General features: G+C 38.4%; 1 protein-coding gene across 1 annotated transcript in view; it reads left to right on the forward strand.

Moving 5' to 3' along the window:
- LOC137990725 (phosphorylase b kinase regulatory subunit beta-like) overlaps nucleotides 1–27,500 on the forward strand; it is a 45,569-nt gene that overhangs the window by 1,040 nt on the left and 17,029 nt on the right. Inside the window, exons 3-23 of the mRNA XM_068835844.1 lie at nucleotides 1,357–1,456; nucleotides 2,732–2,839; nucleotides 3,813–3,872; nucleotides 5,020–5,156; nucleotides 8,832–8,895; nucleotides 9,057–9,152; nucleotides 10,347–10,451; nucleotides 10,959–11,051; nucleotides 11,964–12,021; nucleotides 13,670–13,750; nucleotides 16,794–16,946; nucleotides 18,300–18,406; nucleotides 21,393–21,445; nucleotides 21,531–21,624; nucleotides 23,055–23,138; nucleotides 23,223–23,327; nucleotides 23,414–23,496; nucleotides 23,964–24,054; nucleotides 26,243–26,304; nucleotides 26,531–26,716; nucleotides 27,056–27,338. Of these exons, the coding sequence (XP_068691945.1) occupies nucleotides 1,357–1,456; nucleotides 2,732–2,839; nucleotides 3,813–3,872; nucleotides 5,020–5,156; nucleotides 8,832–8,895; nucleotides 9,057–9,152; nucleotides 10,347–10,451; nucleotides 10,959–11,051; nucleotides 11,964–12,021; nucleotides 13,670–13,750; nucleotides 16,794–16,946; nucleotides 18,300–18,406; nucleotides 21,393–21,445; nucleotides 21,531–21,624; nucleotides 23,055–23,138; nucleotides 23,223–23,327; nucleotides 23,414–23,496; nucleotides 23,964–24,054; nucleotides 26,243–26,304; nucleotides 26,531–26,716; nucleotides 27,056–27,338 (2,203 nt within the window). The remainder of the gene's footprint in view (nucleotides 1–1,356; nucleotides 1,457–2,731; nucleotides 2,840–3,812; nucleotides 3,873–5,019; nucleotides 5,157–8,831; nucleotides 8,896–9,056; nucleotides 9,153–10,346; nucleotides 10,452–10,958; nucleotides 11,052–11,963; nucleotides 12,022–13,669; nucleotides 13,751–16,793; nucleotides 16,947–18,299; nucleotides 18,407–21,392; nucleotides 21,446–21,530; nucleotides 21,625–23,054; nucleotides 23,139–23,222; nucleotides 23,328–23,413; nucleotides 23,497–23,963; nucleotides 24,055–26,242; nucleotides 26,305–26,530; nucleotides 26,717–27,055; nucleotides 27,339–27,500) is intronic.

A 27,500-nucleotide genomic window follows, 5' to 3' on the forward strand; every position in this document is an offset into this window, starting at 1 on the left:
CAGCTCTAACTGATTGTTTTAGAAGACAATAGGTGCAAAAAATATGTAGCAAAAACAATGAAGCCTCAGAAGTCCTTAGAGTGGTTTTCAATTGAGTGTTGTGAAACTTGTAAATACCAAAGTAATTTCTTCGACCAATCACAGTAATACTTGTACAAGTTGTTCAGGAGTGAAGGGGTTAGCAACAGGCATCTAGGTCCCAGAGTTCCAAAAAAAAAAAAAAAAGCCTTTTTGCAATTTTGCTACAAGATACAGAAATTTTGTCACAAGATCGTTGCATTGAAATGTGTTGTCAGCATTTTATCAAAACAAAATATGAGCCCACAATACTTGTGTGTAAAGAAACCATTGAATATGGAGAGTGATCAAGGGATTGGAATTAATTTTGCACATAACATCCGTGATCACAGCTAAATTATGCTACAACTTTGCCCCATATCTTCAGATTGAAAGAAAATCACAGCAAGAAAAAAATTTCTCTCTCTCTTTTTATTTTGACAAAATTAGCAGCAAAGTGACAACTGCTAGTTAACCTCTAAGCTCTATTTAACTGTTGTACTTGTGTCTTAAAGTAATCACCCTTTCCTGTATTGCTCCAGTTTGGCATGTACTAAAACCAGGAACACTGGAACACCCCGGAACACCGGAACAGTCTGGAACACTCCGGAACACCCTGGAAGTAACCCAAAACCCTCAATTTGGCTAACCCTAGGCCTAGCTAGGCCTAAAGTTGGTTTTTAGCCTAGGGTTAGCCAAATTGAGGGTTTTGGGTTACTTTCAGGGTGTTCCGGGGTGTTCCGGAGAGTTCCGGAGTGTTACGGTGTTCCTGGTTTCAGCACATGCCCTCCAGTTTGCTTTTGGTGGAGGCAACTGTAGCTTACCCTCGCCCCTCCCCCTGATGACAGATCATTTCCTACAGGTAGCTCTACCAACCTTTTTTTTTTTGAGAGGGGCAGACAACTGACCCAGGGCTCAAAATTGAGACCAATACAGTTGCATTTGTGACTGAATTTTTTCCCTTCAGGACTAAAATATCTGGAGAAGTTCCAAATTTGTGACTTGAGTTTTCTCCTTCGCTCTTTCGAAATAAAAGGGTTAGACATCAAACGTAATTGTTGCACACCAGGTTCCGGTTAAAAGATTTGTAATAAATTATCTAGACCTGTTTATAATAATAATAATGATATAAGTTGTTTTAATGAGCATTCTACCGATCTGTAGCATTTTAGAGTTTGAACAAAACTGGCAAAAGATAGTACAGTAGTTTAATTCTTTCAGCAGGCTTCTATTTATTAAGAAGGCTACATGAAGTTGTTTTAAAAAAATGCACTTGTTTGATGTTTCTTGCTTTTCTAGACACATGGATGACAGTAAGGGTAGGGCTTATGAACTCCAGCAAGCTGCAGTGAAATGCATGAGAGGAATTCTCTTTTGTTACATGAGGCAAGCTGATAAGGCAAGGCTTATATCAAATGAACAATTACTTTTATTGTCAGTCACTATTCTCTCAGTTACCAAAATTACTGTGCTTGTCCTATTCTGTCCTGCCAATCTTTTATTTGCGGGACAATATTTATTGTACTTTAACCCATTAACTCCTGGGGCTTCCCCATGAGTAAAATCGTCTGGTGCTAGACAGAGTAAAATACTAACTATGGCTGGCTTAGGTCAGTTGAGGGGTGAAAGGGTTAATGGGACATGATGAGTAAGATTGCCTGGCATTATGGCCAGTTTAGGTGTAAATGGTTAAAGGGGACATTAATTTTGTTGAGGTGTTGTACTAGATGTCCCAGCGATTAGGGTGCTTTCCTTGAGATTCGGAGTTCCCGGGTTCAAGACCTGTTCTAACCGCTGGATGATTTTGATCCTGGTAGTCCCTGGTTCAACTTTTCGGCTGCACTTGTAAATACATGTACTGTAGCCAACTAATTTGTCTCCAGCGGTTGGAATTCTTACACTGTAACAGTTGTTGATTTCTGTTGTGTGGTTTCGTTGATTGTGATTCATTGGCCCTGAAAATGCCCTATGGGGAGTGGTCAATTAAGTATATATTAAGGTACTTGTATTATTATCAAGGTTGTTAACCCATTGACTCCTGAGCAGTGTCCCCCATTGTCGAGTGAAATTGTCTGGCATGAGATAGCGTAAAAACGAGAAAGCAAATTTACTACGCTGTACAAAATGTAGGTTAGGTTGACTTAGTAAGATTTTTGCTATTGTTCTACAGTGTAAACTGAAGAGAGAGGGTGTAAAGATTATCAGTCAAACCGAAAATGTTATGAAAGAGATTACTGTGCATGTAATTTCTTTTGTTGATTGAAATTGTTGGTTATTGTTTGCAAGGCTTGTTCATGTTTACTGCTGTCAGCTCAGAGGTGTTTGATCACATAAACTGTATACACTAATGATGATTAATTTTGTACTTTATTCAGAAGCATAATTATTTCGGAATCCATATACACTATAATGCTTTCTGGGGTTAGAAATGGGAGGTCCGCTTTTAGGCTTGGCTACAGCTGTAAATCATGTATATTATCAATGTAAGGCCTAAGAACGACCCTTATCAATGTACGTGTAATTATAGCATGGACCTCGAGCTGGGTTAATTAGTAGTAAAGGACTTTTACACTGTACTGTTATAATTATATTTTTTTCTGTGCAAGTGGTGCATGGTTTGACCTCCAACTAAGCCTAAAATGTAATAAAACAATATTATGATTGTTTTATTTAGGTGGAGCAATTCAAGAAGAATCAGTTGGGTCACCACTCACTGCATGTTAAGTTCAATGTTAACACTGGAGATACAATTGCTTCAGATTCTGACTGGGCACATTTACAGGTACACATACACCTTTTTGTTATTTTGTAATGTTTTACATTAAAACACCGATGAGCTCTACTCGTTGATAAAGGACGACAAAATATTGTCTAGCCCCCTGGGGGATGGTGGTACCACGTTCATAATGAATTCAGTGCATTACGGGATATTTACATGACATCCTCTATTCCTATGCCCTCTTCAAGTTCTGCATACATGTAGTTTTTTTAATTAACGGATGGTCCAGCACAACTTTTCATACCCCACTGGGCACTTACATGTACAGTGTAATACAACACCAGAATGAAGTCGTACGGGTATAAATGTCATGTAAATGAATAGCAGAACAAACTCAGATTAATTACATGTAAAAGTTGTACTGGTAACATGTTAATACTCTTTTGCACAAGAAAAAAAACTTGTTTCAATTGGTTTTTATATTTCACATTTAAATGCCCCTCCCCCTCCCCCTCAGCATCCTTTGTAACACGGTAAGGGACAATTAGCACCATCAACCTCGCTGCACTTACCATTACGTAAGAATGAGGAAAGAATGCAGCAACAGAGGCTTGGGGTGCTTTCCTTTGTCAGAACTGGCTGGCTTTAGACCCATCGGTTTGCAAAGACAATGCAACAGTATGAAGGAACACTTGCATGATAATCCCTTGCAGTCTTCTGGATTAGTATATATCATCATTGATTTGTGTTAATTTGAATGGGTTGTAGAGTTAGTCCTTCCAAAGGCCCAGTCTGGCTGGTCAGTTCTGTCGAATGGAAAGCACCCTTAGTTCTCAAAGGATCAACTTTCAAGATATTATCATTATAATTATGGTAATCTTGTAAATTCTAAAGCTATTTTTACTTACTGGGCAGTGGCTCCTGACCTGCATTATCTTGAGTTAAATTTTAACTATAGGTGATGTGTTTTGTATGGAGTAAAATAACTGAGGTTGCAAGTCTCATATTTTTTTTTGTTTTCATTTTGATGTCATAGATTGATGCAGTGTCCCTTTATCTTCTTACTCTTGTTCAAATGACTGCATCAGGACTGCAGGTAATAAAATTTAATACACTGTACATGTATTATTATCATGTAGAATTAAGCACACCGGGGGATAAAATAATATCCTGTCAAGTCTCATCCCAAGACCTCAGACTTCCAGCACTTTTCTGAGGATATTTGCCGATCCGAGGAGTGCCGACGTTTGCATTGTTCTTGTTCGATCCTTAATTCCTAGTTTCTCCAAGTACATGTAGCCTGCCAGCTTCTTTGGCACTGAACCCAATGCACCTACTACCACTGGCACTACTTTTGTCCTTGATTTCCAGATCCTTTTAATCTCTCTTGCCAGGTCTTGATTTTAATACTTTTCAGTTTCTTTCTGCAGTACATGTACGTTGCTACATGTACATTGTATCTCCGGGAACAACTATGTGCACAATGATTGTTTCCTTTGCCTTCTTTTTCTGAATTACATACAATGTCTGGCCTCCTGTGATGGATTTCACGGTCTGTTTGGATGGTTAAGTCGTTTTTCTTTCTCATTCTCTTCTATGCTTTTGGGAGAATGCTCATACCATTAATTGTCACTGCACTCAACTCCATATTCCTTGCACAACTCCCAGTGTATGACCCGCCCAACAACATCATGTCTCTTTTTATGTTCTGGCTTTTACAGTGTTTGTTCTTAGTGCCTGATCTTGCGTGGCAAAAAATAATAAGCCCTTCTCTCTCCTTCTTCAGTTCACCAGTTCTTATAATTATTATTATTATCAGTATTATTATTATTATTATTATTATTATTATTATTACTATTATTATTATTATTATAATTGCAAACTTTAACCTCTGATTTAATCTTTGATGAAATGCATTAAATATATTTGTCAATATTAGCTGTTACGTGTGTGGGCCATTCTAACATTGTCATACATGTATACAGTGTGATGTACATAGTTAAAAATGAAGTTTAGAGGAAAATAGGTCTCTCAAATTTCAGTTCTAAGTAATTTTGCTTTGTCTTCACAAGCCCTAAGCCCTAATTATGAATTAAATTTTGTTCTGAAACAACGGAAGGTAAAACTGTTATTTATACACATGTAAACAAACTAGACTGAGATCACTTCAACCTGAAGTTTATTTTGTAAAACAATGTAATCATTGAACTACTGTTACTTTATTTGTTTGTTTGATGATGAAGATCATTTATACCAATGATGAAGTGGACTTTGTACAAAACCTGGTTTACTACATTGAGCGTGCATACAGAACCCCTGACTATGGAATGTGGGAGAGAGGAAGTAAAGAAAATGTTGGACACAAAGAACTGAATGCCAGGTATGCAGCAGTGTTGTCATCATCATCATCATCAGTGCCTGAACCAACATTGCTATTGTCATTATAATAGCATCAATAATTATTTATTTTACTATTAAAGTAATTCAAGTAAAATAAAGCAAAGTAAAGCAACCACATTATTTTAACGTTGATGACTCCATGGGGATCATAAAATTTTTACAACCAAGATCAGAATGCTTTGTTGCAGTGGAATCTTATTCCGGCCCGTAATAATCTCTATTTTCGTATGGGAATACAGAGACCTTTAAGAGAATTAAATTTTTGTCTGAGAACAGGAACTATTGAAGGCATCCTGGAGTATATTTGAAGTCAGGTCAGCACTATAGACAAAATAATAAGTTTGAGGATCATTTCTCTCTTTCGTGTATTGCCGGCACATAATACATGTACATGTATTCACTTCTTTCAATGAGTCCTTTCACGGAGACACGTGAGCCCAACCAATTGACCTGCTCCCAACTGTGTGGCTTCATACATCTGTAGCTCAGTTAATACAGCATTATTGCACCAGCATTGCAGAGGTCATTATTAGGTTTGAATCCCGTTGTATCCACTTGAATATTTCAGGTGTCTACATGTATAAGAGACAACTTAGGTTTAAATTGTCCAGATACATGTGAGAATAATTAAAAAAATAAAAATGAAAAACACTTGACTGGCAAAATTTTGAACTTTGATTCTTATCCGAGGGCTGTTTACTTTAAATGTAAGTTTTGGATTTCGCGGTCCACCATTGCTCGCGTTCTTGGACCTTTAACTCTTTAACACCCAAACTGGTCTAAACTGGCCAGACTTAGTATTTTACTCTACAGGTCTAACGCCAGGCGATTTTACTTGTCAATGTCCCCATTAAGCCTGCGTGTAGCCGTACCCTCTCCTCAAAAGAAAAACGGGCGTAGGGAACGTCTATGAAAACCTGGCCCAAATTGTGATCCGTGACTTCATGCCTTTAGCAAGAAAATAGATAATGGTTTCTCATTGCTCACTTACCTTAGTCAATTGTTTCGAGAACACAGATTGGTGAAAATAGAATCTACTGTTGACTCTGCTCGCTTTTTCGGCGGTGATGATAACATTGGGGTAGGAAACCATACTTACCTAGTGCAAAAGGAACGTGAATAGTTTGCTCATCTCTAATCGGAGATGGGCTATAACTACACTGTATCTACATGCAACCTCAAAGGTGCTTCAGTGCACATGCTGAAATCCAAACTTCCTGGAAGTGATTCCTTCAACTGGAAAACAAGACGCACTCTTTTTAAACTTGCTGCGTAGGAGCTTGTCGTTGATAAATTCCTCTGGGTTGTGCTGCAAAGTTTGTCATTTCTTAGGGACAACATAAATATATCATTCTTAAATGATGATTATTTGTCTAGTCCATAAATGTCTAATTAACCCCCGACCTTGGACAAACTTTCATTGCTTACAGAAATGATTTACTACAAGACACCACTGGGTAAATATCACTCTGTCATTTATCTAATTTAACTGATTCCGTTTCAAGAATTAATCTGTAACTATTTTCAAATTTCGAACAATATGAATTCCATTAGAAAAATAAATCAGTTAATTGAAACCGGTTGGCAAGTGAGTGAATGCGTTTAAGCAATTCTATAATAACACAGCCTGCAACTGTACTCTAAGACTATGTTCACATCAAAGGTTGTCTTCTTCTTGCTTTGGACTAAATATCGCTCATAATCCTTTTCAATCTCTCAAAAACACAGTACATCTGTATACACTTATAAACAAGGGACATTCAATGACTTGCAAATGAGTTCCAAAGAACAGAAATAAGCCTTTGTTTACACCAGTTTTAGCGGAAATACCGATCATTTCCAGAAATTTCATAATAAACTACTGTAACATCGTGGAACACATTTTTGGCCAGCTTTTTGTAGACATTCCCTCTTCCCGTTTTTCTTTCAGAGGGAGGGTACGGCTACACGTAGGCAAATAGGCTAATTAATTACACCTCAGAGGGTTGGATCCTGGGAAAAGTGACGTCACTTATTCACTAGCTTAAAATTTCAGCGCGTAAATAGGACAATCACGTGAATTTTGGAGGGCATATAGTTTATTTGAACCAATTCATTTAATAAGGAAAAATTGTTTAACAGAGATGTAGCATGAAACTATGGTATGGAAATGTCCCTCAGTGTATACAAACAAAGGTTGTGAGAATGAAAGGAATGTATATATTTGAAGTGCGGGTTTTAAACCAAATGTACATGTAGAAGTAATCCTCGCACTTAAATAGGACAATCTCATTGGCCAAGCGAAGTTGTTTGACATCTCTGCAGCCAATCAGCGTAAGGGCGGCAAATGTATTTTCAGCTCGCACATTTCCCGTTTGGCCTGCAAAAAGGCGCGTTTTACAGAGGACAGTTTGTCATTTGGCTGCGCGTATGCAAAACATGAGTTTAAAAGGCTGAAAGCCCGAAACTTCTGTGCTGCTTATTAATTCAGCCACATACACACTCATTGCATTTTTAAACTATCGAGTCTTTGATGTCTGCATCTAGCTCTCTCAAGATTTTAGAGTTAGTAATGGCGGACCATAAAATAGGATATTTCCAGTTAAAATAAGCAGGTTGGAGTCTTTTGAAGGCTTAAAACTTGGGCTACTTAGTGTTTAGTTAACATAATTTTGAAATCCAAAGAAAAATAAAAATTGGTTTTTTGGTCATAGTAGCACTTTAAATTTTCTCACTTTTGTTTTGCATGATTACATGTATGTTAATGGTAAGTTAACTAATAATGGTTATAGTTAACAACAGTACTATTCACCGAAGTGCAGGTGGCTAGCGGTGGATATTTACCGAGTGGCGAAGCGGCGAGGTAAATATCCAACGCTAGCCACCGACACTGAGGTGAATAGTTGTTTTAGTATATACTAAAACAGTGAGATAACATACAGCACAAAAAATTGATTTGGATGTTTTCTTCACTTGTCATGGATGCAAATCGGGACGCCATTTTTTCCCCGAGTTGCTCGGAGGTAAATAGCACAGGATATTAATTATTTTGGAGTTTGATGAGCCAATCAGCGCGTGAATTCAACGCTATCCACAGTTTTAGTATATATTAGCTAATAGTGGTTATACTGTAACTTTGTTAAAGCCTCAGCTTTGTAGTGCCTTAAAAGTCAAAATTACATTTATGTGATGTTTAATTTAAAAAACAGGCAGCACTGTTCTATCAAGTGAGGCATGCATACAGTGTTTAGACCTGATAAAACATGTGCTGCACATTTTTTTGAACGGTTTCAAAAACACTCCACAAAAAGTGTGTTCCTCTGGACTAAGAACAATATTATAATAAATATTATTATTGTTCAAATTGTGAGTGTAGAATATTAGCATGTGTACAAGAAAAACAAGCTATGCCTTATTAGTATTCTTTATATAAACTAAGAATACTAACAAGGAGTGTTTTATCAGGATATAAGGCTAATGCATGTGATGTTTTCTCTGTGTTTTGATAGGCTATTAGGCTCTTGAATTGGGAGTTTTTTTTAATGTATCCCAGAGGATATCTTCTAAAGACCAATATCTTTTATAACTGTACAACAACGAAAGGAAACTAAAACTTATTGTAGAATCTAAATAATTTTTTTTTACATTGTATAATTTTTTGTTTTCTATGATTTAGTTCTATTGGGATGGCAAAAGCAGCTCTTGAAGCCATAAATGGATTCAATGTTTATGGCATGCAGGTCAGCTTTTAGAGATACACTACCAGTAGTATTTCCTAAAACCACCAATGCCATTAATTTGCCATTCACCAATTTTAATTTGGGTAACATACATGTAATGCCCCTGAAAGGCTAACATTATTGCACCGTGTTATTAAAAATTATTATAATTCATCTTGTAGGGGACGTCATCTTCAGTAATTTATGTTGATCCAGATGCTCATAACAGAAACTACACAATCATGCACTCTATGCTACCTGTTGCATCATCCTCAAAGGTTTGCAAGAAGCTGTGATTTTAACCAATTTTGCATCACTGAATTCCTGTACAGTAATTACTGACTCAGAGGTTATCTGCCTTGTGGAGAGAGAAGATGACAACAGTCGGGCAAAATCCTGACAAAATTTTGTTCATGGCCATTTAATTTCAATTGTTACGTTCCCACTTTTTGCTGAATCTTCAAGTTTTGTCAGGATGCAATTTTACTACATGTAGTTTTAATAAACCCATTGACTCCCAGGGGTTCCCCATTGATGAGTAAAATCGTCTGGGGTTAGACAGAGTAAGTCTGACCAGTTTGGATGTCAAGGGGTTAATGTGCTTAGGAATGCAAATTTTTAAGATGATTATGAAAGAATGGGCAGTATGATGATGATGATGATACAGACGAAGGAAGGACATGAAATAATATTAACCCATTGACGGGCCCTGGGAGTGAGACTCAACAGATTTTACCTTGTCTTACGCTAGAAAATTTAACTTGACAACTGGGGGCAGGCGTTGTAGGGCGTTTGAGGTGTCAGTGCCAGGGTAAGCAGTCAAAAACAATACTGTACTATGTTCACCAAAGTGAATTAGTTGGCCAAATCGGGCTGTGGTTGTGCCTCCATTCAATCACTTACATGTGCAAGTCTGGTTTTTCACCTGCACATACATATAGGTTTGTTTCTTTGTTCCCTAATCTGTTGTTCATGCTTTCTTTTCCTTATTTGTTTATTTATTTATTTATTTTTGTTTGAGCTACATGCAAAGGCCATATTACATGAGGCAATTTTTCTTGCAACTTGCAATGCAACGATGATGAATAAAAAACCTTTCAAGTTGCAGAGGGTATGTTACACGTTGGCAAAGTTCTTCTTTTGCAACTTGCAACGCATACAATAACAGAGGGGATGTCACACGCAAGCAACTTGTCTCGCAACGTTGCGAAAAGTAGAGGGTTCTACTTTTCTCGCAACTTGCAACGCAACAATTGCAGTTGCAAAATGGGGTGTTACATGTGAATTTTTTCTAGTAACTTGCAACGCAACGTTTGTTGCGATGCGAGTTGCAAGAAAAATTGCCTCGTGTAACATGGCCTTAACTGCACTCACTTCTCACCTACCTTTCTGTATACCGGTAATTAATTTTTTCAATCAAAATAACTTTTTTCTCCATAATTTTTTATTGTTGTCATAATTATCTATTTCAGGAAACTGATGCCTCATTGTTAATGATCACAGGATTTCCTGCTTTTGCTGTTGGTGATGAGTCTTTGTGTCAGCAAGTAAAGGCCATTGTTTTGGAACAGCTGGAGGTGCATATACCTAAAAGAAATTATTGCTTTCTCAGACACTTTCTGCATTTATGCATAAATTATTTTAAGGCTGGAATTCTTAGCCTTTAATCCTCAGTACCCAATGCTTGATTCTCACAAAAAAAAAAAAAAACATGGTTTGTCTTCGGAGAGGAAACCTCGAGGAATCTTACTTCAAACTTAAATCTGAGTGGACCAGTACTGCTTGTCCAGTAGACCAAGAACATGTTTTCTTTTTTCCATCTATTTAAAAGAGTCTTGGAAACAGCAATAATAATAATAATAATAATAATAATAATAATAATAATAATAATAATTATTATTATTTATTATTTTTATAATTTAGTATACAGTGTAGGTTTTAGTTTTATAGCTAACTAGTAATCATAGTAATCAGGAGTTTCTTTCAAATTGGTGCAATCCCAGTTAGGATGACTTGGGTCGTCTAAGTACATGCATGTGGTTCTTTCACACTGTCATCCGAGTTGTGATAACTTTTTTTTTCAGGGCAACTATGGATTAAAAAGATTCCTGCGTGATGGTTACAAGTGTGTGTTGGAGGACAGAAATCGCCGATTTTATGAGAGTAGAGAGCTTCAGGTAACTCCTCGTTGTTGTTTAAGAAGCTCAATGCGAGTAGCTGTTGTGCAACAGTAAAATGTTTACAAGTCAAACTTTGAAACAAAACACTACTTTGTAAAGTAGCTCTCCACTTAACATGGAGGGGCTTTCATAATGTTGCCTTGGAGACTTATTTTTGCATGGAATGTCCAGGGTTTGATCACCTAGTTTATACATGTACATGTGGTTGCACTTGTTAAAAAAAAAAAGGTGTACATGTAAACTCTAATATGCAATGCATGCAGGAGACTCTGTTTAATGTGTGCAAACACAGTGCAAATATCACCCTGGGGATGCCAAGTTTGCATGAAGCTCCTCAAGCCGTCAATCATTTATCAAAAATACAAATTAGAAAACAAACAAAGTATGTTTTTTTTGTTTTATTATCTTTGTGTTGCATGTATGCAGGTATAAATTGTGTTATGTTTCAAATTTTTTTCTTGCTTTAAGATTTTTTCAAACCAGTTCAATTTTGAGTTTTCTTTGTCTTACATTCATTATCATAATCTGAAATAGAGGAAAAATAATGAAATTTGAACAGGTCTAAAAAATTGAACCAGAACATTATTATACACACTTTCAGTTGAAAAAAAAAAAGATCCCTAGGCATTTTTTTATGTGGATGGAAAAGTAGAGGTAATGGCACTTGTATGTGGTTGGGTATCTTTATCCATGGATCCCTATAGTGATCATGTTGGCTTAGTAAATAGCATTTTTATACCAACTTTAGCTGTGTTGTCAGATTGCTAATTACATGTATGCCCATGAATTGGCATTGGACATAAATGAAGTTGCATAAGAGGGAATATTCAGGATGTGTGCAACACAGCCAGTCAAAATCTGAAGCAGACATCAAACTTTGTATGGCATTTTTGATGCATTGTTTTTTAGGTGTTTGATGGAATTGAAAGCGAGTGGCCATTTCTCTTCATTTATCTGGCACTTGATGGTAATAACATTTACAGTGAGGACACTTGAACCATGAACACTTGATATTTTTTTGTACATTTTTTTAGTGACTATAGAATGTGGGCTTGTCCTTTTGACAAGAGTATTTAATGTTTTTACACTTACAAAATGCTATACATGTAACACTATACATCATAAGAAGAGCCTTTATTTCTTCTTCTCCGAAAAAAACAATGTACACAAAAATGTCAAGTGTTCACGGTTCAAGTGTCCTTACTGTAATAATGATAGTTATCATCATCAATAATTTTTATTATTTAGTTATTCATACATGACTGTACACGTACATGTCATTTCTCTATACTATAATTGTTAAAAGATGTTTCTCCTGGCGAACAAGAAATACAGTCACTGTAGAAAGTTAATAATTACAGTATTTATGTTCACACAGCAACCAGGTTGACAGTCAGAGCAGTGCAGGGTCTTGTCCACCATCATTGTCCACATGGGAATGGAAGGTGTGGAACAAAGGGCTCTGGCTTCTTTGTCTGTCCTGCCTTCCTTTTGGAAAAGATAAATATTATTATGTTGATGATAATAATATTAACAACTATTCACTGGTGGATATTTACCAAGCACTTTTACTAATATCCACCACTAGCCACTGACACTAAGGTGAATAGTTGTTTTAGTATATACTAAAACCGTGAGCTAATATAGCCCAAGAAGATGATTTTAATTCATTTACTCCTGCAAAGATTACAATGTCATTGTTGGGTGCAAATTCCGCATAAATTGCTCGGAGGTGAACGGCAAAGGATATCCGGAGTTTGAGTAGCCAATCAGTGCATGCGTTCAACGCTATCCACTGTATTAGTACATACTAATTACTGTTATCTCTGCAGTATCCACAAATAAAGGGAATTACCTCCTGTCGCATTGACATGTAAACTTGGTTTAGCCATCTATCCAATTCACCACTGAACGTGAAAATGATAGACTTTGTCAATAGTTGTAAATGTTTGTTGAAAGGAGTGACGAAATTTAGAGATATGTGTTTATATGAAACCCATGCATACTAACAAATATCTCACTTTTGATTCTCACCATCTGATTTACCACAATTCTGTAACTAGAGGTGTTTCCTCTCATGATTCAGGACTTGGTTATTGGTTTGCCATCATCCTGTATGTCCTAGGAATCACTGAGCCACATTTTTTGTGGCCAGAATATTTCACCCAAGAATCTCTCTTGATGCTAAGTCATTATTTGCCAAAAGCTAAGGTTCTTGTACTGAGGGAACAACTGATTCCATAATGATTATATTTTATTCTATACTGTGCAACAGACGAACCAGTAATGTTTTTGTTTGGAAGCTTTTGCCACATTCCACCCACTCTCCTTTAAAGCAAGGTGATAACTGGCCTCTTACATTGTACTGTATCACAATCGTAATATTCACTTCTTATTTAAAAGGAAAGGCCACCACTTAGTGAGTATAAACGTTTCAGCCCTTGATCCCTCCAAAGAAGACTCTAATGCAAGTGTCCAAGCATTGGGTCTTGAATTGTAATTTTTTATGTTACATTTCATTGTTAGTCAAACCAGATTAACAGTACACCAATGTCTAGGTAGAAAGTTAAAGATTACTGCTGCAGTAGTTTTCTCTCTGTGTAATTATACTGCAGCTCTGTTCAAAAATGACAAAGGCACTGCTGACCATTACATCAAAAAGCTGCAAGATGAACTACTACAGAACACAGATTCAGGTAAGTAGAATTCTGCCCTTAAATTGCATCCAGGATTACACATTAATTTATCTACTCTTGTCCAGAAGTGCATGTAGTTAGATGCACGCACGTTTGATATCTTAAAGTGTCTCAATATTTTCAAGGGCATAGGTAGGGGGGATCCTGGGGTGCCCGTGACCCCCCTCCCCTTCCCCTGATAACACTTTTTTTAAGCAAGGCCCAAGGGTGGCACAGTCGGTTAGTGCGCGGTCTTGGTGCTTAAAGTCCCAAGTTCGATTCCCGGATCTCACATCCTTGTTTCGACTTCTTTTCTTTCAGTGTAGCTTAAGTAGCTTTAAATACCCTTAAAACGGAGCACTGATGGAAAAGAGGTGGGTAAAATGAGTACACCGTCGGCTTCCTTGGAGAATACTCTCTAGAGAGTAAAGGAACTTCGACGTTAGATAAGGTGTACCTTTTACCTTTACAACCTACAATATTTAGGTGGCAAAAACGTGACAATCAGGTGAGTACCCTCTGTTTGACACAGTGTGACCCCCCCCCCCCCCTTTGAAAAATCCTGGCTACAACCCTGAAGTGCAAGAATTTGGTACCTATTTCCAACAATAAAGTAGGTGCGTTTAAGACAGCATTAATTGCTCAGTTAAGGTAAGCAGTCGTTTATCTTTACTTAGCGAGCAGAGTTCGTGGACTCTTTTTGGCGTTTATTGTGATGTTGAGATTGGGTAGAATCTGAGAAATTTGACACTTTGTGACAATAATTATTATCAAAATGGGTTTGCATCTAATTAGCCACATTTCAGGACATAATAATTATTTATTTGCATTATTCTTGGCCACACCCAGTGAACAGCAACTCTTTAAAACCCACCAGAGGGCGAGCAAGAGAGGACTCTGCTGGTGGGGTGTATTGGCAGGTGTTTTCTCGTAAATCATACTTATTTGGTTGATATAATCAGCCTTTGGATTGGAATGAAAGTAGTTCTGCAAATACAAATTTTTTCATTGTGACCTTGTGCTCTTGAGAAGAATGTCTTCCTTCATACCCAGTGCATGTGTTCAGAACTAGAAACTCTCGCCGGTAGTGACATTCTCACACTCAGATCTAAAATTTTGCTTATTTTCGTGTACATGTACTACAAAATCCATGAGAGTATTCTCTTGTAGCTCTTCAAAACAGGCAAAATGTGACTCTTTTTGGGAAAACCGGGCTTGATGAAAATTGCGTTAAAATGCACTTCAATGCATTTTAAATGCATTACAATCAACTCTAACGTTCGCCAATGATTCGTAAAACATTTAAAATGTTTCCCATCGAACGTGGGCAATTTTCAATTAATTTATTTTATTTTATTTTATTTGATGTTTCATAATGATTTTCCAATGCTTTTCAATGCATTGTCAATGTTTCCAAACATTTTTATCGAAAAAGTGATTTCCGAAGGTGTTACCACTATCAACTGGTCATTATAAACATCGACAGAGGGTCTGGATGGAGTTGACTGACAACTGACAAATGGCCAAAAAAAAAAAAAAAAAAACTGACAACTGACAAATGGCCAAACTTTTTACCGACAGCTGAGATTTGTGGTCGATTTTAATGAGAACTTACAAAAAAATCTTTTGTCTTTGGTAATCGTTTGAAATTCATTTGTTATATCCTTCTTCGGTTAAACTATATTTAACGTAGACTTGTTTTCGTTTAGCGTTAATGCCTGTTAGACCGCATCCGTGATGCTAAGTTTTCTAATAAGTCTGTTAAAAATTAATCATTAACAATAGCCCACTTTCGATATTTTAAAATTCAGTCCCAAACAGAAGGCATCATCTCGAGGCTCTGGTGAATAGTCATACAAATCTTTATATTTATTCCTCAGAGCCTAGAGATGATGCCTTTTGTTTAGGACTGAATTTTAATTTATCGAAAGTGGGCTATTTGACTCCAACATATCTGTTTACCCCATGCGTTTGAGAACGGTCGGAAAGGGAAATGAAATGTCGTTGGCGTCTACCGTCTTGATTCCGATGCAGCATTCGAACGTTGTCGAAGACGCATACCCATAAATAACTGGCCGTTTTTATACAAGAGACGCATAATCCGTCCAGACGAATATGCCTCTACCATGTCATTCGTCTGGTGTAAAGACGGGACGAACTCTGTAACATAATCCGTCAGGGACGAACTTTTGTAAACATTTTTTCTGCATCTGTTAAATTCGTATAGTACATGTATAAAGAAGGGCAGAAGACGCATTAAGCATCTGGACGCACTTTAGTATGTCTTCGAAGACGCACTAAACTGGATAGTTCGTTTTCTTCGGGTACTGTGGTTTTCCCCTTTCCTCAAAAGCCAGTGTCTGATCCGGATTTGAGCTAAATTGATTTGTTGCTTATGTTTAGTGTTTCCAATTGGTAGCCCAGCACTAGGAGACTTGACACTTCAATTAGAGCGAGTTTCAAACGAGTGTCGTAAAACCAAAACTAAAGTAATTACTTTGGCCAATCAAAAAGGACGGAGACAATCCGGTAAACCAATCAAAACTCGAAATAATTACAAGTAGCCAACACAAAGCGCGGGAAAGTGTGCATGCGCGAGCCACGATTGGTTTTGGTTTCACTTTTGATTGGTTGAAAAAGTGGCGCGAGAACTTTAAACCAATCACTGAGTGAAGTAATGCAAAACCAAAGTAATTCGCTAATTACTTTCGACACCCAATTGAAAATCGCTCTAAGTTGATTATTTAACAGCCCTGGCGGGCTACGGGTCAATAGCCCATGAGGCGAAGCCGAATGGGCTATTTTGACCCTTGAGGGCGAAGGGTCTAATTGTTTTAATATCAACCAACTAGTCGGACAGAAGAGAAAAGGCAGTAATAAAGTTAGCAAATGCAAGTTGAAGAAATATTTATTTGGGAATAAAACGAAAGAAAGCGTCACGCCTTTCGCTACTGGAGGACTATTACTAATAGTCCTCTAGTAGTGTAGCCAATTAAAATGCAGGATTTGCATTAGTCCACTAGTTGGGTGATACTAAAATAAATTATGCTATATCTTTTCATAGGTGAACTAATTCCACATTATTTCTATGTTCCAAAAATCTACTTGGAGGCTGAGCGCAAGAAGCCACATTCTCAGATTCGCCTCCCAAGTACCGAGGAGGATGGTGACATCTTTTTGTGGGGACAGTCTTTGCTGATCATCATGAATTTACTAGGTACAAAAAAATAGCCCATTTCCGAGTTCACGTCTGCCTCCTCTTCAAAGCGAGTCCAAGTGCGAAGTTTTTGTGATGTTAATTAGCTCTACTTTACATATGAATGGAAACTAATTTTCATAAGAAAAACTTCGCACTTAGACTCGCTTTGAAGAGGAGGAAGATATGAACTCGGAAATATAGCCTATTAACAGTAGAGAGAATAAGTGTAGGATTTAAAATAAGGGTTTTTGCAGTGTTCTTACCAGGCCGCGCCTTTGCGGGATTCCCGCTAGAAAAATAGAAATGGCACATTAAAAGCTACAAATGCGCCCACTTGGGAGCACAACGACTCGGATGCTACGAGCGAAACAGAGTTTTAGAATTAATAAGGTAGCAGTTTTTTTATGGTCGAGCCAATACTTGCTTCTTTAACTGAATGAAAGCAGTTTATCAAAGTATTCAGAGCCTTCAATTGTATTGACTTTTGCCTTCGTCAGTCACATGAGCGAAGCGCAGCTTCGACACCTTGACCGCCATATTGTAACAAATAATTACTAGTGCGGACTAATGTTATTCGTTCCTCGGAGCTGTTTGTTGTGGCACGAGAAAACTAGATTAATTTTTTCGCTCTAAAGTACCAACCATTTAACAAAGTGTAGACGATCATTGTAACGCTGGTGAAAAGGACGTTGAAGAGGAAATAGTAGCAAGCAAAGATCAAAAAGCTGTTTCATTAAAGAAAGACTGTGTTTTTCAGAGTGCATGGCAGGCTTGCCTATGATGTCGACAAACAGATCATGGCCTTTAAGATCAGCCTCGAGGCATACAAATCAAATGCGGTTACAATATTGCCGAAGGGCCACCATTGCAAGGGTTCCGATTTAAACTTGCCTGGACGAAATGGACAGAGAAATCTTGAAGGATGTTTTCCACCCTAATCATGGCGCGATAGTAACTTTGTCCCACGTAAGCTCCTACAGGACCCCTACTTATCAGGAAAGGAGGTCCCCTGGGACTCTCTAAGGCAAATTCCTGGTGAGAACACTGACTGTTGTTTGAGATGATACTTTTTTGTAATGCTAAAATAAATTGTATGGAAATTACTGAGGCGGCTAACTTCAAAAATGATATGATGATAGGTTTGTTTTTGCATTGCTAAGATTAGTGATAAGCTTAAGAATCTCACCCCCTTTTTCAGCCAGTCAGAGCTATAAGCAAAACAATAATATGTAACATTCTTAGTTTCACTTGTTTTCCTGAGCTTTGCATCGGATGCTGTACCTTTTGTTTTGGGATTATGCTTCAGGGGGTTTTGGCTTGGCAGTTTTTGTATTCTTCCAGCTGCTACCCGTATTTTTTGTTTGTTTGTAGACAGCAATTTTTTGGATGTAAACGAGATTGACCCCATTGGCAGGCACTTGTCTCAATCAGCTAGAACTCGCTATGGTTACAGCAGTCACAGATACTCGTCATTTAAGGTAAACACAAGTGCGTGACAATATGAGCGAGAGCGCGTCCCACTTTCTTAAGGTAAACACAAGCAAGTGCGTGACAAGTGCGTGACAATATGAGCGAGAGCACTCTGGTGAAAATCCGTCCCACTTTCGATTCTGGAACTCATTGTCACACCTGGATTTTTTATCTGTTATTCTGTAGTGAGTTGTTCCTGTCTTAGTACTTTTTTCTTTTTCATCGGGGGGAAAAAGTGATTTTATCTGTTTTAATTAGATTTGACATGGGGGGTGGGGGATATCTTTGATGGCTAACGGTTACAAAAAAATTGTCTTTTCACGGCTAACGGTAATTTTTTCCATCATGGTTAACTGCCATGAAAAACAAAGAAACGTCCCTTGCTGAAAATAAAACAAACGTTTTTTAATTTGCTTTAATTTTTCGGGTTCTCTGCGGTATTTAGTAGGGCCGTATTGAATAGAGAAGTCATTGGTCATCACAAGTCAATGCGACTTATATTAATTTTTTGTCTTGCTCAAACATCAAACCTTGCCCAGGTGTTGAGTGCTCTCGGGTCTATAAAAATTTCGAAGTACTCGCTATTCCACTTTTCAAAATAAAAAAAATCGTGCTAAATGCTTTTATTTAGTTTTTCACGGCTAACAGTTATTCTTTTGTCATTTTCACGCCTAATTGGGCCCCCAATTGACGAGTAAAATCGTCTGGCGTTAGACAGAGTAAAATCTGTAAGATTATAACCCAAAGGCCACTGACCATTTCAATTTGGTTCAGCTGGCATAATAGTGACATAGTCCTTGGTGTTGTGGTCAGGGGCGGGGCCCGTTTCTCGAAAGTCCCGAAACTTCACGGGCCATTTTCGGGTGTTACAATTCCCTTTGTAGCTCAGGAACGGAGAGGATTAAAGTCGTCAAACTTCACAGTCTTAATCAGAAGTCTTTTAGATATAGATTTTGTAATAAAAACTAACGATAAAAAGTCACGACGTTTCGACCCCTCGGAGGTCATTTTCAAGTGAGAATAAAAGTTTTAAGAATTAGCATAAATATGTAAAAACTAGATAAAAATGCGGCGAACGCCGAAATGTGATAAAAATATGTACAAAAGTGTAAAAAGTGCTAAAAATATATGGAGTAATGAACGGTAGCTAGAGAAAAACAATAGACAAAAAATAATTAATTACAAGAACTGTTCTAAACAAATAATTTGGCGCGGATAGAGTCACACTGTTTGTTTAGCGATGGTTTCAGTTCTTTTATAAAAAACATTTCAAAAACAAGACAATCAAACTTGTTCTGGCACTTTCTCAGAATTCTAAAACTCTTTGCGATGTTGTTAGGTTCCAATGCATGTTTCTGTCTCAGATGGTCGCCGATGGTTGCCCCTTTGTGCTCTTCAATGCGCTGGTGAAGGTGCCGGCAGGTATATCCGACATAACCTGCGTCGCACAGGTCACACTTGAATTGGTACACAACGCACTGTTGGCTTACAAGGGGTGGCTTCTCTTCACGGACCCGGATCTCTTCTTTGATCTTTTTGCTCGTGTAGACAGGGGTAATATCCGCACTGATCTTACGGCTTAGGTCGGCAAGTTGTCTCCGTACGGCGTTCGCAGATTTTTGGTCCTTGAAGGGCAACACGACTCTGATTGGGTCCCCACGCTTCTCATCAACGTGGGTGCGTGATTCCTCGGAAACTTTTGAATCAACGAAAAGGCGGATGGTGGACTGCACATGATCTTCAGGATAACACAGACGGGAAAAGATCTCTTTGAGGCGTTCACATTCCTCGTGAAAGGCCTTCCATGTAGACGAGAGCTTAAACGCACGGTTAAGCATGGTATTTATCAGTGACCGTTTATATCTCGCGTCAACGTGGCTGTGATAATGTAACAACAGTCCGGTGTCAGTTGGTTTTCGGTACACCGTTATGTTCAGGTAGCATCCATTCCTAATTAATTATTTTTTGTCTATTGTTTTTCTCTAGCTACCGTTCATTACTCCATATATTTTTAGCACTTTTTACACTTTTGTACATATTTTTATCACATTTCGGCGTTCGCCGCATTTTTATCTAGTTTTTACATATTTATGCTAATTCTTAAAACTTTTATTCTCACTTGAAAATGACCTCCGAGGGGTCGAAACGTCGTGACTTTTTATCGTTAGTTTTTATTACAAAAACTTCACAGTCATTTTTCTTTTTGTTATCTTTAAAACATGTTAAAAGGTCGACTTTCCAAAACAAGCGGTTGGCAGTTTCACAAATGGCTTTTCGGGCCCAAAAAGATTTCGGGACTTTCGAGAAACGGGCCCCTGGCCTTTGAGTGTAAACCTACTGCAGGTCCACGTCAGCTGTATAGCTGCCAATCTTTCGACCAACCTACTTCAGAAAGTAAACAAACCAAACCAACTTACTATGCTGGAGGCCAAAAGCCTGTCTGGGTCGACCGTAAGAGACTTCGAAAAAAGTACTCTCTTTGTTATCACAGTCGATCGTTTTCTCAGTCAGTGAGAAACATTAACTCCCAGAAGCTCCATCTCGCAGCATTCGTTTTATTGACACTGTGATGTTAAAAGGAACCCAAAACTCTTTTTTAATGAGTAGGGAATGACCGGACTGCCAAACAAGCTCTAAGGTAGCAATTGGGAGAGGAAAAGCACCTCGCGATTGCAATTTTCCCATGTGCTGCTTTATCTTTTTGTGGCCTTACTACTACTTCACCTGCTTTTAAAGAGTAGGGAATGACTGGACTGCCAAACAAGCTCTGGGATAGCAATTGGGAGAGGAAAAGGAATCCGGGATTCTAATGTGTCCATGTGCTGCTTTAATTTGTCTTTTTGTGGCCTTATTACTACTTCACCTGTTATGCAAGCTACTGCATTTATAAGGCTATCTGGTCATTAGTAACTGTTGTTGAGTATCCTTGGATGAAAACTCAAATGCTCAAAACCAGATAATCACCTTTTTATAGACGTTTTATTGTTATTTAAGGTTGCGGACTCCGACGTTGTTGTTCAAGTGTCTTTGATCTCAGAAAGCAGAAAGTAAGAATTGTTATCACCATACTTAAAATGTTATTTTTCTTTTTGAACTTAGTTTGAATAGAGCACTTATATTTTCAGTTTTTAGTTTGCAGACCACCTTGGCAACATTTGGCATTGAAACACAAACTCCACAGCAAGTTGAGCCGATTCAAATTTGGCCACCCTCTCTGCTTGTCAAGGTTCTCGCTGCTTCCACTATTTCTTAATGAGATCTCTCACGAGATTTGTTGGGTGCACTAAGGGAAAGGCCTTAGCTGCCCTGGCCCCGCCCATTTCAGGTGGGATCGGTAAAGGTGTTTCCTCACATTTTCTCAAAAAATTCTGCAATGGTGATATATTTTTACCAATCATTTCCTGCTATGTCTCGCGTCGGCTTGAAGTCGAATCCTTCCTACATAATCGTAGACACAATGCCATCCTACCCTTTTTAACAGAGAGATAGGATATCTCTCTAAAAATGGATGATTAAAGTGTACGTAAAGTCAAATATTTTTAGTCTTCAATATTGATCTCCTTACCGAAAGCAAACATGTTTGATGATTCTTACCTCAAAGTTTCACTTTCCTATCTGCCGGGCAAGACACGCAAAGTTATCGCAACTACCGTGATGTGAGGGGAATGGGTGTATTCCCTATTTTACGTCACAAACTACTTTGCAATGCAAAAAGTCCTTTGACGTAAAATCAAGGATACAATCCATGCACCTCACATCACGGTCGTGAGTCCAAATTACTGCTAGTTCTGCCTAGTTTACGTGGCTTGCACGGCACAGAAAAAGCGAAATTCTGGGTAACAATGGTGACATATGTTTGCTTTGTATGGGAGATTTATATTAGGAACAAAAAATATTTGACTTTAAGTGCACTTTAAGGGCCTTGCGAAAAAATAACATTTATGCAGGAAAAAATCTTCCTCTGCACTTGTGAGTTGGAATTTTTGTGCATAAATTCCCCGTTCTCTACAATTTTGCAAGGTGAAGTGACTAAATCTCGAGTTGCATGGAAAACATGAGCGAATTTTGATGTTCTTTCTTAGTTTCAATGCCATTTCTCTCAAATTGTGGAAATTTGTCGAACTGAGATGATGATTGAGAAGGTCCCGCCTCGTTAATAACCGCGCGCAATGAATCGTGCTTTTTATCGCGGGAGGCCAAACAAATATGGGGCTTAGGAAGATTCATTAGGCACTTAAAGGTCCAAGTTAGAGCGAGTTTCAATCAAGTGTCGTAAAACCAAAACCAAAGTAATTACTTTAGCCAATCAAAAAGGACGGAGACAATCCAGAAAAACCAATCAAAACTCGAAGTAATTACACACAGCCGACACAAAGCGCGCGAAAATGTGCACGCGCGAACCACGATTGGTTTTGCTTTCACTTCTGATTGGTTGAAAAAATGGCGTGACACCTTTGAACCAATCACTGAGTGAAGTAATGCAAAACCAAAGCAATTCGCAAATTACTTTCGACACTCAATTGAAAACCGCTCTAAAACGAAATTTTAAAGCACATCTCAAATTAGTCCGCTTTTCAGCTTTTTGTTGAGGTCAGCATACAAACATTTCTTAGACTAGCTATTCGTTAAATCGTTCTTTAATCCGGCTCTTAACAGGTCTACCAACGGCTCGGAATCAACCGCAAACTCGGATTGTCTGGCCGCCCACCAAGGCCGATTGGAACTTTGGGATCTAGTAAGGTACAAAAAGATACAGTTATTGTTAGGCTCTAATTCCAGTGATATCAAGCTTGTAAAACTAATGCCAAATTGTTTTTGCCGCAGATTTACCGTATATTTGGCAAAACTGTGGTAACGTATCCTAAGTTACTCGATGAAAGTGATTTTTACATGGCTCTGGACATGTCGCTAAATATTGATGAAATAAAGGTAACAAGAGGCTACATTTAGTCTATACTATGGCCGATTTTAGACTGGTGCTCTCAGCTCTGACCTGATTGTTACGTTTTCTCCAGACAAACTTGGCATTAACTCGAAACAACTGGAACATGAAGGGGAGACCAACTCTGTGCCTTTTGCTGAGAGAAAGAAACCTACGGTGAGCTGTTAAGGTCGCTGATCTAGGGGTTTACACGATTTTCGTAGGCTTAGACGTAGACGATAGATTGAATTTATTTCCTGCAAATGATATTTTAAGGGACTCAATCACTCAAAATAATTGTATATTCGGCGTGGGGAGGCTTTGGGAAATAAAGATTTTCAACTAGTTACATTTGCACTTGACTGGCAAATGTAAATAGTTGTCACATTTGCAAGTGAAGTGCTGCGAGTGAGATGTGGAATTATCGCATGGCCCCATTGACAATCTTCACAGCTCTATTTAAAAGGACGGCTTTTTCTAAACTTTCCGTAGACAGATTACGTTAAACAAAAGAAACTTAAGACGAAAAATTGAAAATCTTCATTGATCACAAGTGAACAAAATAGCATGCTTTCTCGTATTACAATTCTAATATTTGATTTTCGCCGCTATCCGATCTTGAGTTTTGTTGCCCTTTACTTCAGCGGGAAGCAGTTTCATGAAGCGCTGGAGCTGTTGGCCTCATTCAAACGTGGCTTTTGTGGCGGAGTAAAAGTCAAACTTGGAAGACTCCAGGTCAGTCCGTAGTTTGTTCTAATACCTTGGCCACGTGTGCGACGCAAGAGGCTAGTTTCGAATTGTGCAGCAACAAAAGAACAGAGTCGAGCGTCAGGGGAAAAATTGGCATTTTGTTTTGTTCAAAACAAAGGAAAATGCAAATTATTTCCTTAAACTTCCGTCTACTCTGTTCTTTTGTTGCTGCACAATTCGAAACTAGCCTCTTGCGTCGCACATGTGGCCAAGGTATTAGAAACTAACATATTGGAGATTGATCTACAAGAAAAAAAGCGACGCGCGGTTTATTCGAAGAATTTAAAGCAAGGAAGCCTAGTCTCGATGAACAATACCTTCAAACTGATTTGAATAATCTTGGTAAATGGGCGAAAAAATGGCAACTTCGTTTCAATGAGGATAAGTGTGAAGCAATGCGAATAACGCATTCTCGTGACAAATCGACTACGAATTATAAACTAGGTACGGCCTTAAAAGATGTCAAGAGCTTTAAAGATCTTGGAATTATTATATCAAAAGATCTTACTTGGAGTGAACATGTTAGTACTATGGCGAATAAGGCGAACCAAGTCCTAGGGCTAATAAGACGGTCTGTTGGAACAGCTAATACAACAACTTTTTCGTTGCTTTACAAAACATTGGTCAGACCACTTCTAGAGTATGCTGCTCCAGTCTGGAACCCATATCTTGTCAAAGATATCCATGCAATAGAGAGCGTGCAAAGACGCGCGTCAAGATTAGCTCTTAGGCAAAAAAGAGGTGATATGTCTTATGAAGAGCGTTGTGACTCGTTACATTGGCCATCTTTGTCCAGTCGTAGAACATATTCCTCTCTTGTTGAATGTTATAAGATCGTGTTTGGCTTATCACACTTGGATTTTGAGGAATTCTTTCAATTCGCAAAAGTCAAATCCACTAGGGCAAATCACTCGTATAAGCTTTATTGTAAATTATCTAGAATCAACTGTTTTAAATATTCTTTTTTTAACAATGTAATTAGTTACTGGAACAATTTACCTAGTAATGTTGTTGAAGCCGGTTCCCTTGAACTTTTTAAATGTAAACTCAAATCCTTTTTAAAGTTGTAATTTTTATTGTTTGTTGTTTTTAGGAGAGTTTTATTCATAGGGTTAACCTCTAGACTCTCCCTTTCAAATTCAACTCAATTCATGTATAGTTATTATGAGTTTGAATAAACATGTATGTATGTAAGCCAAGATACACATGCGCATTCGAAGTCTTTTCCATGATATCGGACGAGGCGGAAGCCATCTCGTCCGGGTTTCAACAGTTCGAAAGAGGTGCGGCGGAAAGGCGTTTTTTTAGCTTGCATTTGTATTTCCCCTTCAACGCCGGTTTAACAGATGCAAGTTGGAATCAAACGCTCTGTGTGCCAACTCAGTCGTGCGTGTGGCAGTCTATCCAAGAGACCCGCATTTTGCGGATTTTTGTGTGACAATGATTTAAAATAAGGATTATCATTTCTTTGAAGTCTCAATCTTATCTAATTATGCACAGTCTCCCCACCAATTGGGGAAACTGTGTATCAAATCAAATTACATGACATTCAAACAGACCAACTGAAATCAATTGTTGGCTTTTGTTGAGTGGAAAACGAAAGTACCCTGAGAAAAAAAATCCTGAGAGCAGAGTAGACAACCAACGAAATCAACCCTCATAGTCCGGGAATCGAACCGTGGCCACGTTCTTGGTGCAGACAGAACTTTGTTTCCATTGCGCCAACCATTTCCCCCCCAAAACAGCATATTGTGTGATCCAATGTACACAAATCCATCCTGTCCTACGAGTAATTCAGTCTGCCGCACGCGACTGAGTTTGAAAAAGGGAGAAAAAGTGCAATTTCATGCGTAGGCGCTTGTATTGCATTAGCATTACGGTGGCTTACACGTATTTTTCGTTAGAATTCGTTTGCATGTGCGTTGCACGGTTGCGCTAGGCTAAACCAAACTGAATTGTTTATGGTCGTTATTGCCCTAACTTAGAAATCACTATACATACACACAAGGTTCTTCAAGTCGCGATTTCTTATCGGATATCGCGACTTGTTTTCCTGCATCGGTGAGAGATTTAAATTACAGTTGGCTTAATTGAACATGGCATTTTTTTCAAAAAGAAGCGAACGTTAGTTGACAATTGATTTTCAGTTCTTGTCTTAATTTCTTCGCAACAGACTTTGGTGTCAACAGCTGTGGTTGATCACCTCGATTTTATTCAAGCAGACCACAACGTCAGGTAACTTTTTAAAAGCTTTTTTGTGCTTTGTAAATATATGATTTGAAGAGGAGATAACGTCAAGGCTTGAGCTAGGAGCTGATAATCTCAGTGCAGTAAACTTAAATGGATTATACTGAAATAAATGTTCATCTACCTTGCTTCCCGCACTAGCTACTTTCACTCGAGTTGACTTGAGGGATTTTTGTGCCAGTATGTCTGAGTACTCCTCTTCTATTATTCACAGGGACTTAAATGACTCCGAGAAAGACCTGGAGGAAGCACGTATCAGAGAAACGGAAGGTGTGGATTTCAATCCATTGACACCTGGCTCTTCTGAGCGACATACGTTGAGTCGTAGCGTGCGAATGAGTCGATCTCTAACAGTCTCTGAACAGGAGCGCCAACCGCCATCAGATGAAGAAGACGCTAAGTGAGGATCCGTTCTAAATTTATAAAAAAAGAAGCTTTTGTGTAACGCTCGAAACCTCAGCTTTCGAATTTCTTTGCGGTTGTTAACTTTCCGTATCAAGTGAGTTGAGGAACCCATTCCGAAGTAATGACATAATTCGGGTTGGATCAAGGGTAGTTCCTAGTTCAAAGCGCGTTGCTTTGATGGGGATTTCAGCGCCAAACGAAGTGGGACGCACGAAAAATTATTTGAAAGTCAGTGATGTAGCTATTTCATCACCTGTAGGCGCTGGCATGGGCGCTTAAAAGTAGACTCGACCTGTTGTTGGTTTTACCCAGTCTTTTTCGGTTGTTTTAACAGTCCTAAAGACTTTGTTACCAAGTCTCGCGAGTCGCTTCTGTCAGAACTTCACATCGAGCGAAACGTGGATCGACAGATGATAGTTCTCCAAGAACTTCTCAAACGCGAGGGTGAACACTTCCAAACTCACGAGGCTACAGTCGGTGAAATGATCAAACTGCTCTATCAGCAAGCTGCATACGACAAGAAGTGGTCCGCAGTTCGGCGCGGAGCCGGACTAATGAAGAAATTGAAGGACAGTCTGGCGCCTGGGATTACAACCATATTGGTCAGCGGTAAAGTGGTAAGATTCCCGAGCCAAAGCTGTTGAAGCGGTGCAAACGCTATTGCCAGTGTTGCTCTTGTTCAGTTAATGTGTGTTTTTTTTAGTGTTTCATTTTATTCGTATTGAAATGATTTCTTCACAAATTCTTTGCAAATTACCACCTTTTTTAAGTGTCCTTGT

Source organism: Montipora foliosa, chromosome 1 (assembly GCF_036669935.1).
Source record: "Montipora foliosa isolate CH-2021 chromosome 1, ASM3666993v2, whole genome shotgun sequence".
NCBI lineage: Eukaryota > Metazoa > Cnidaria > Anthozoa > Scleractinia > Acroporidae > Montipora > Montipora foliosa.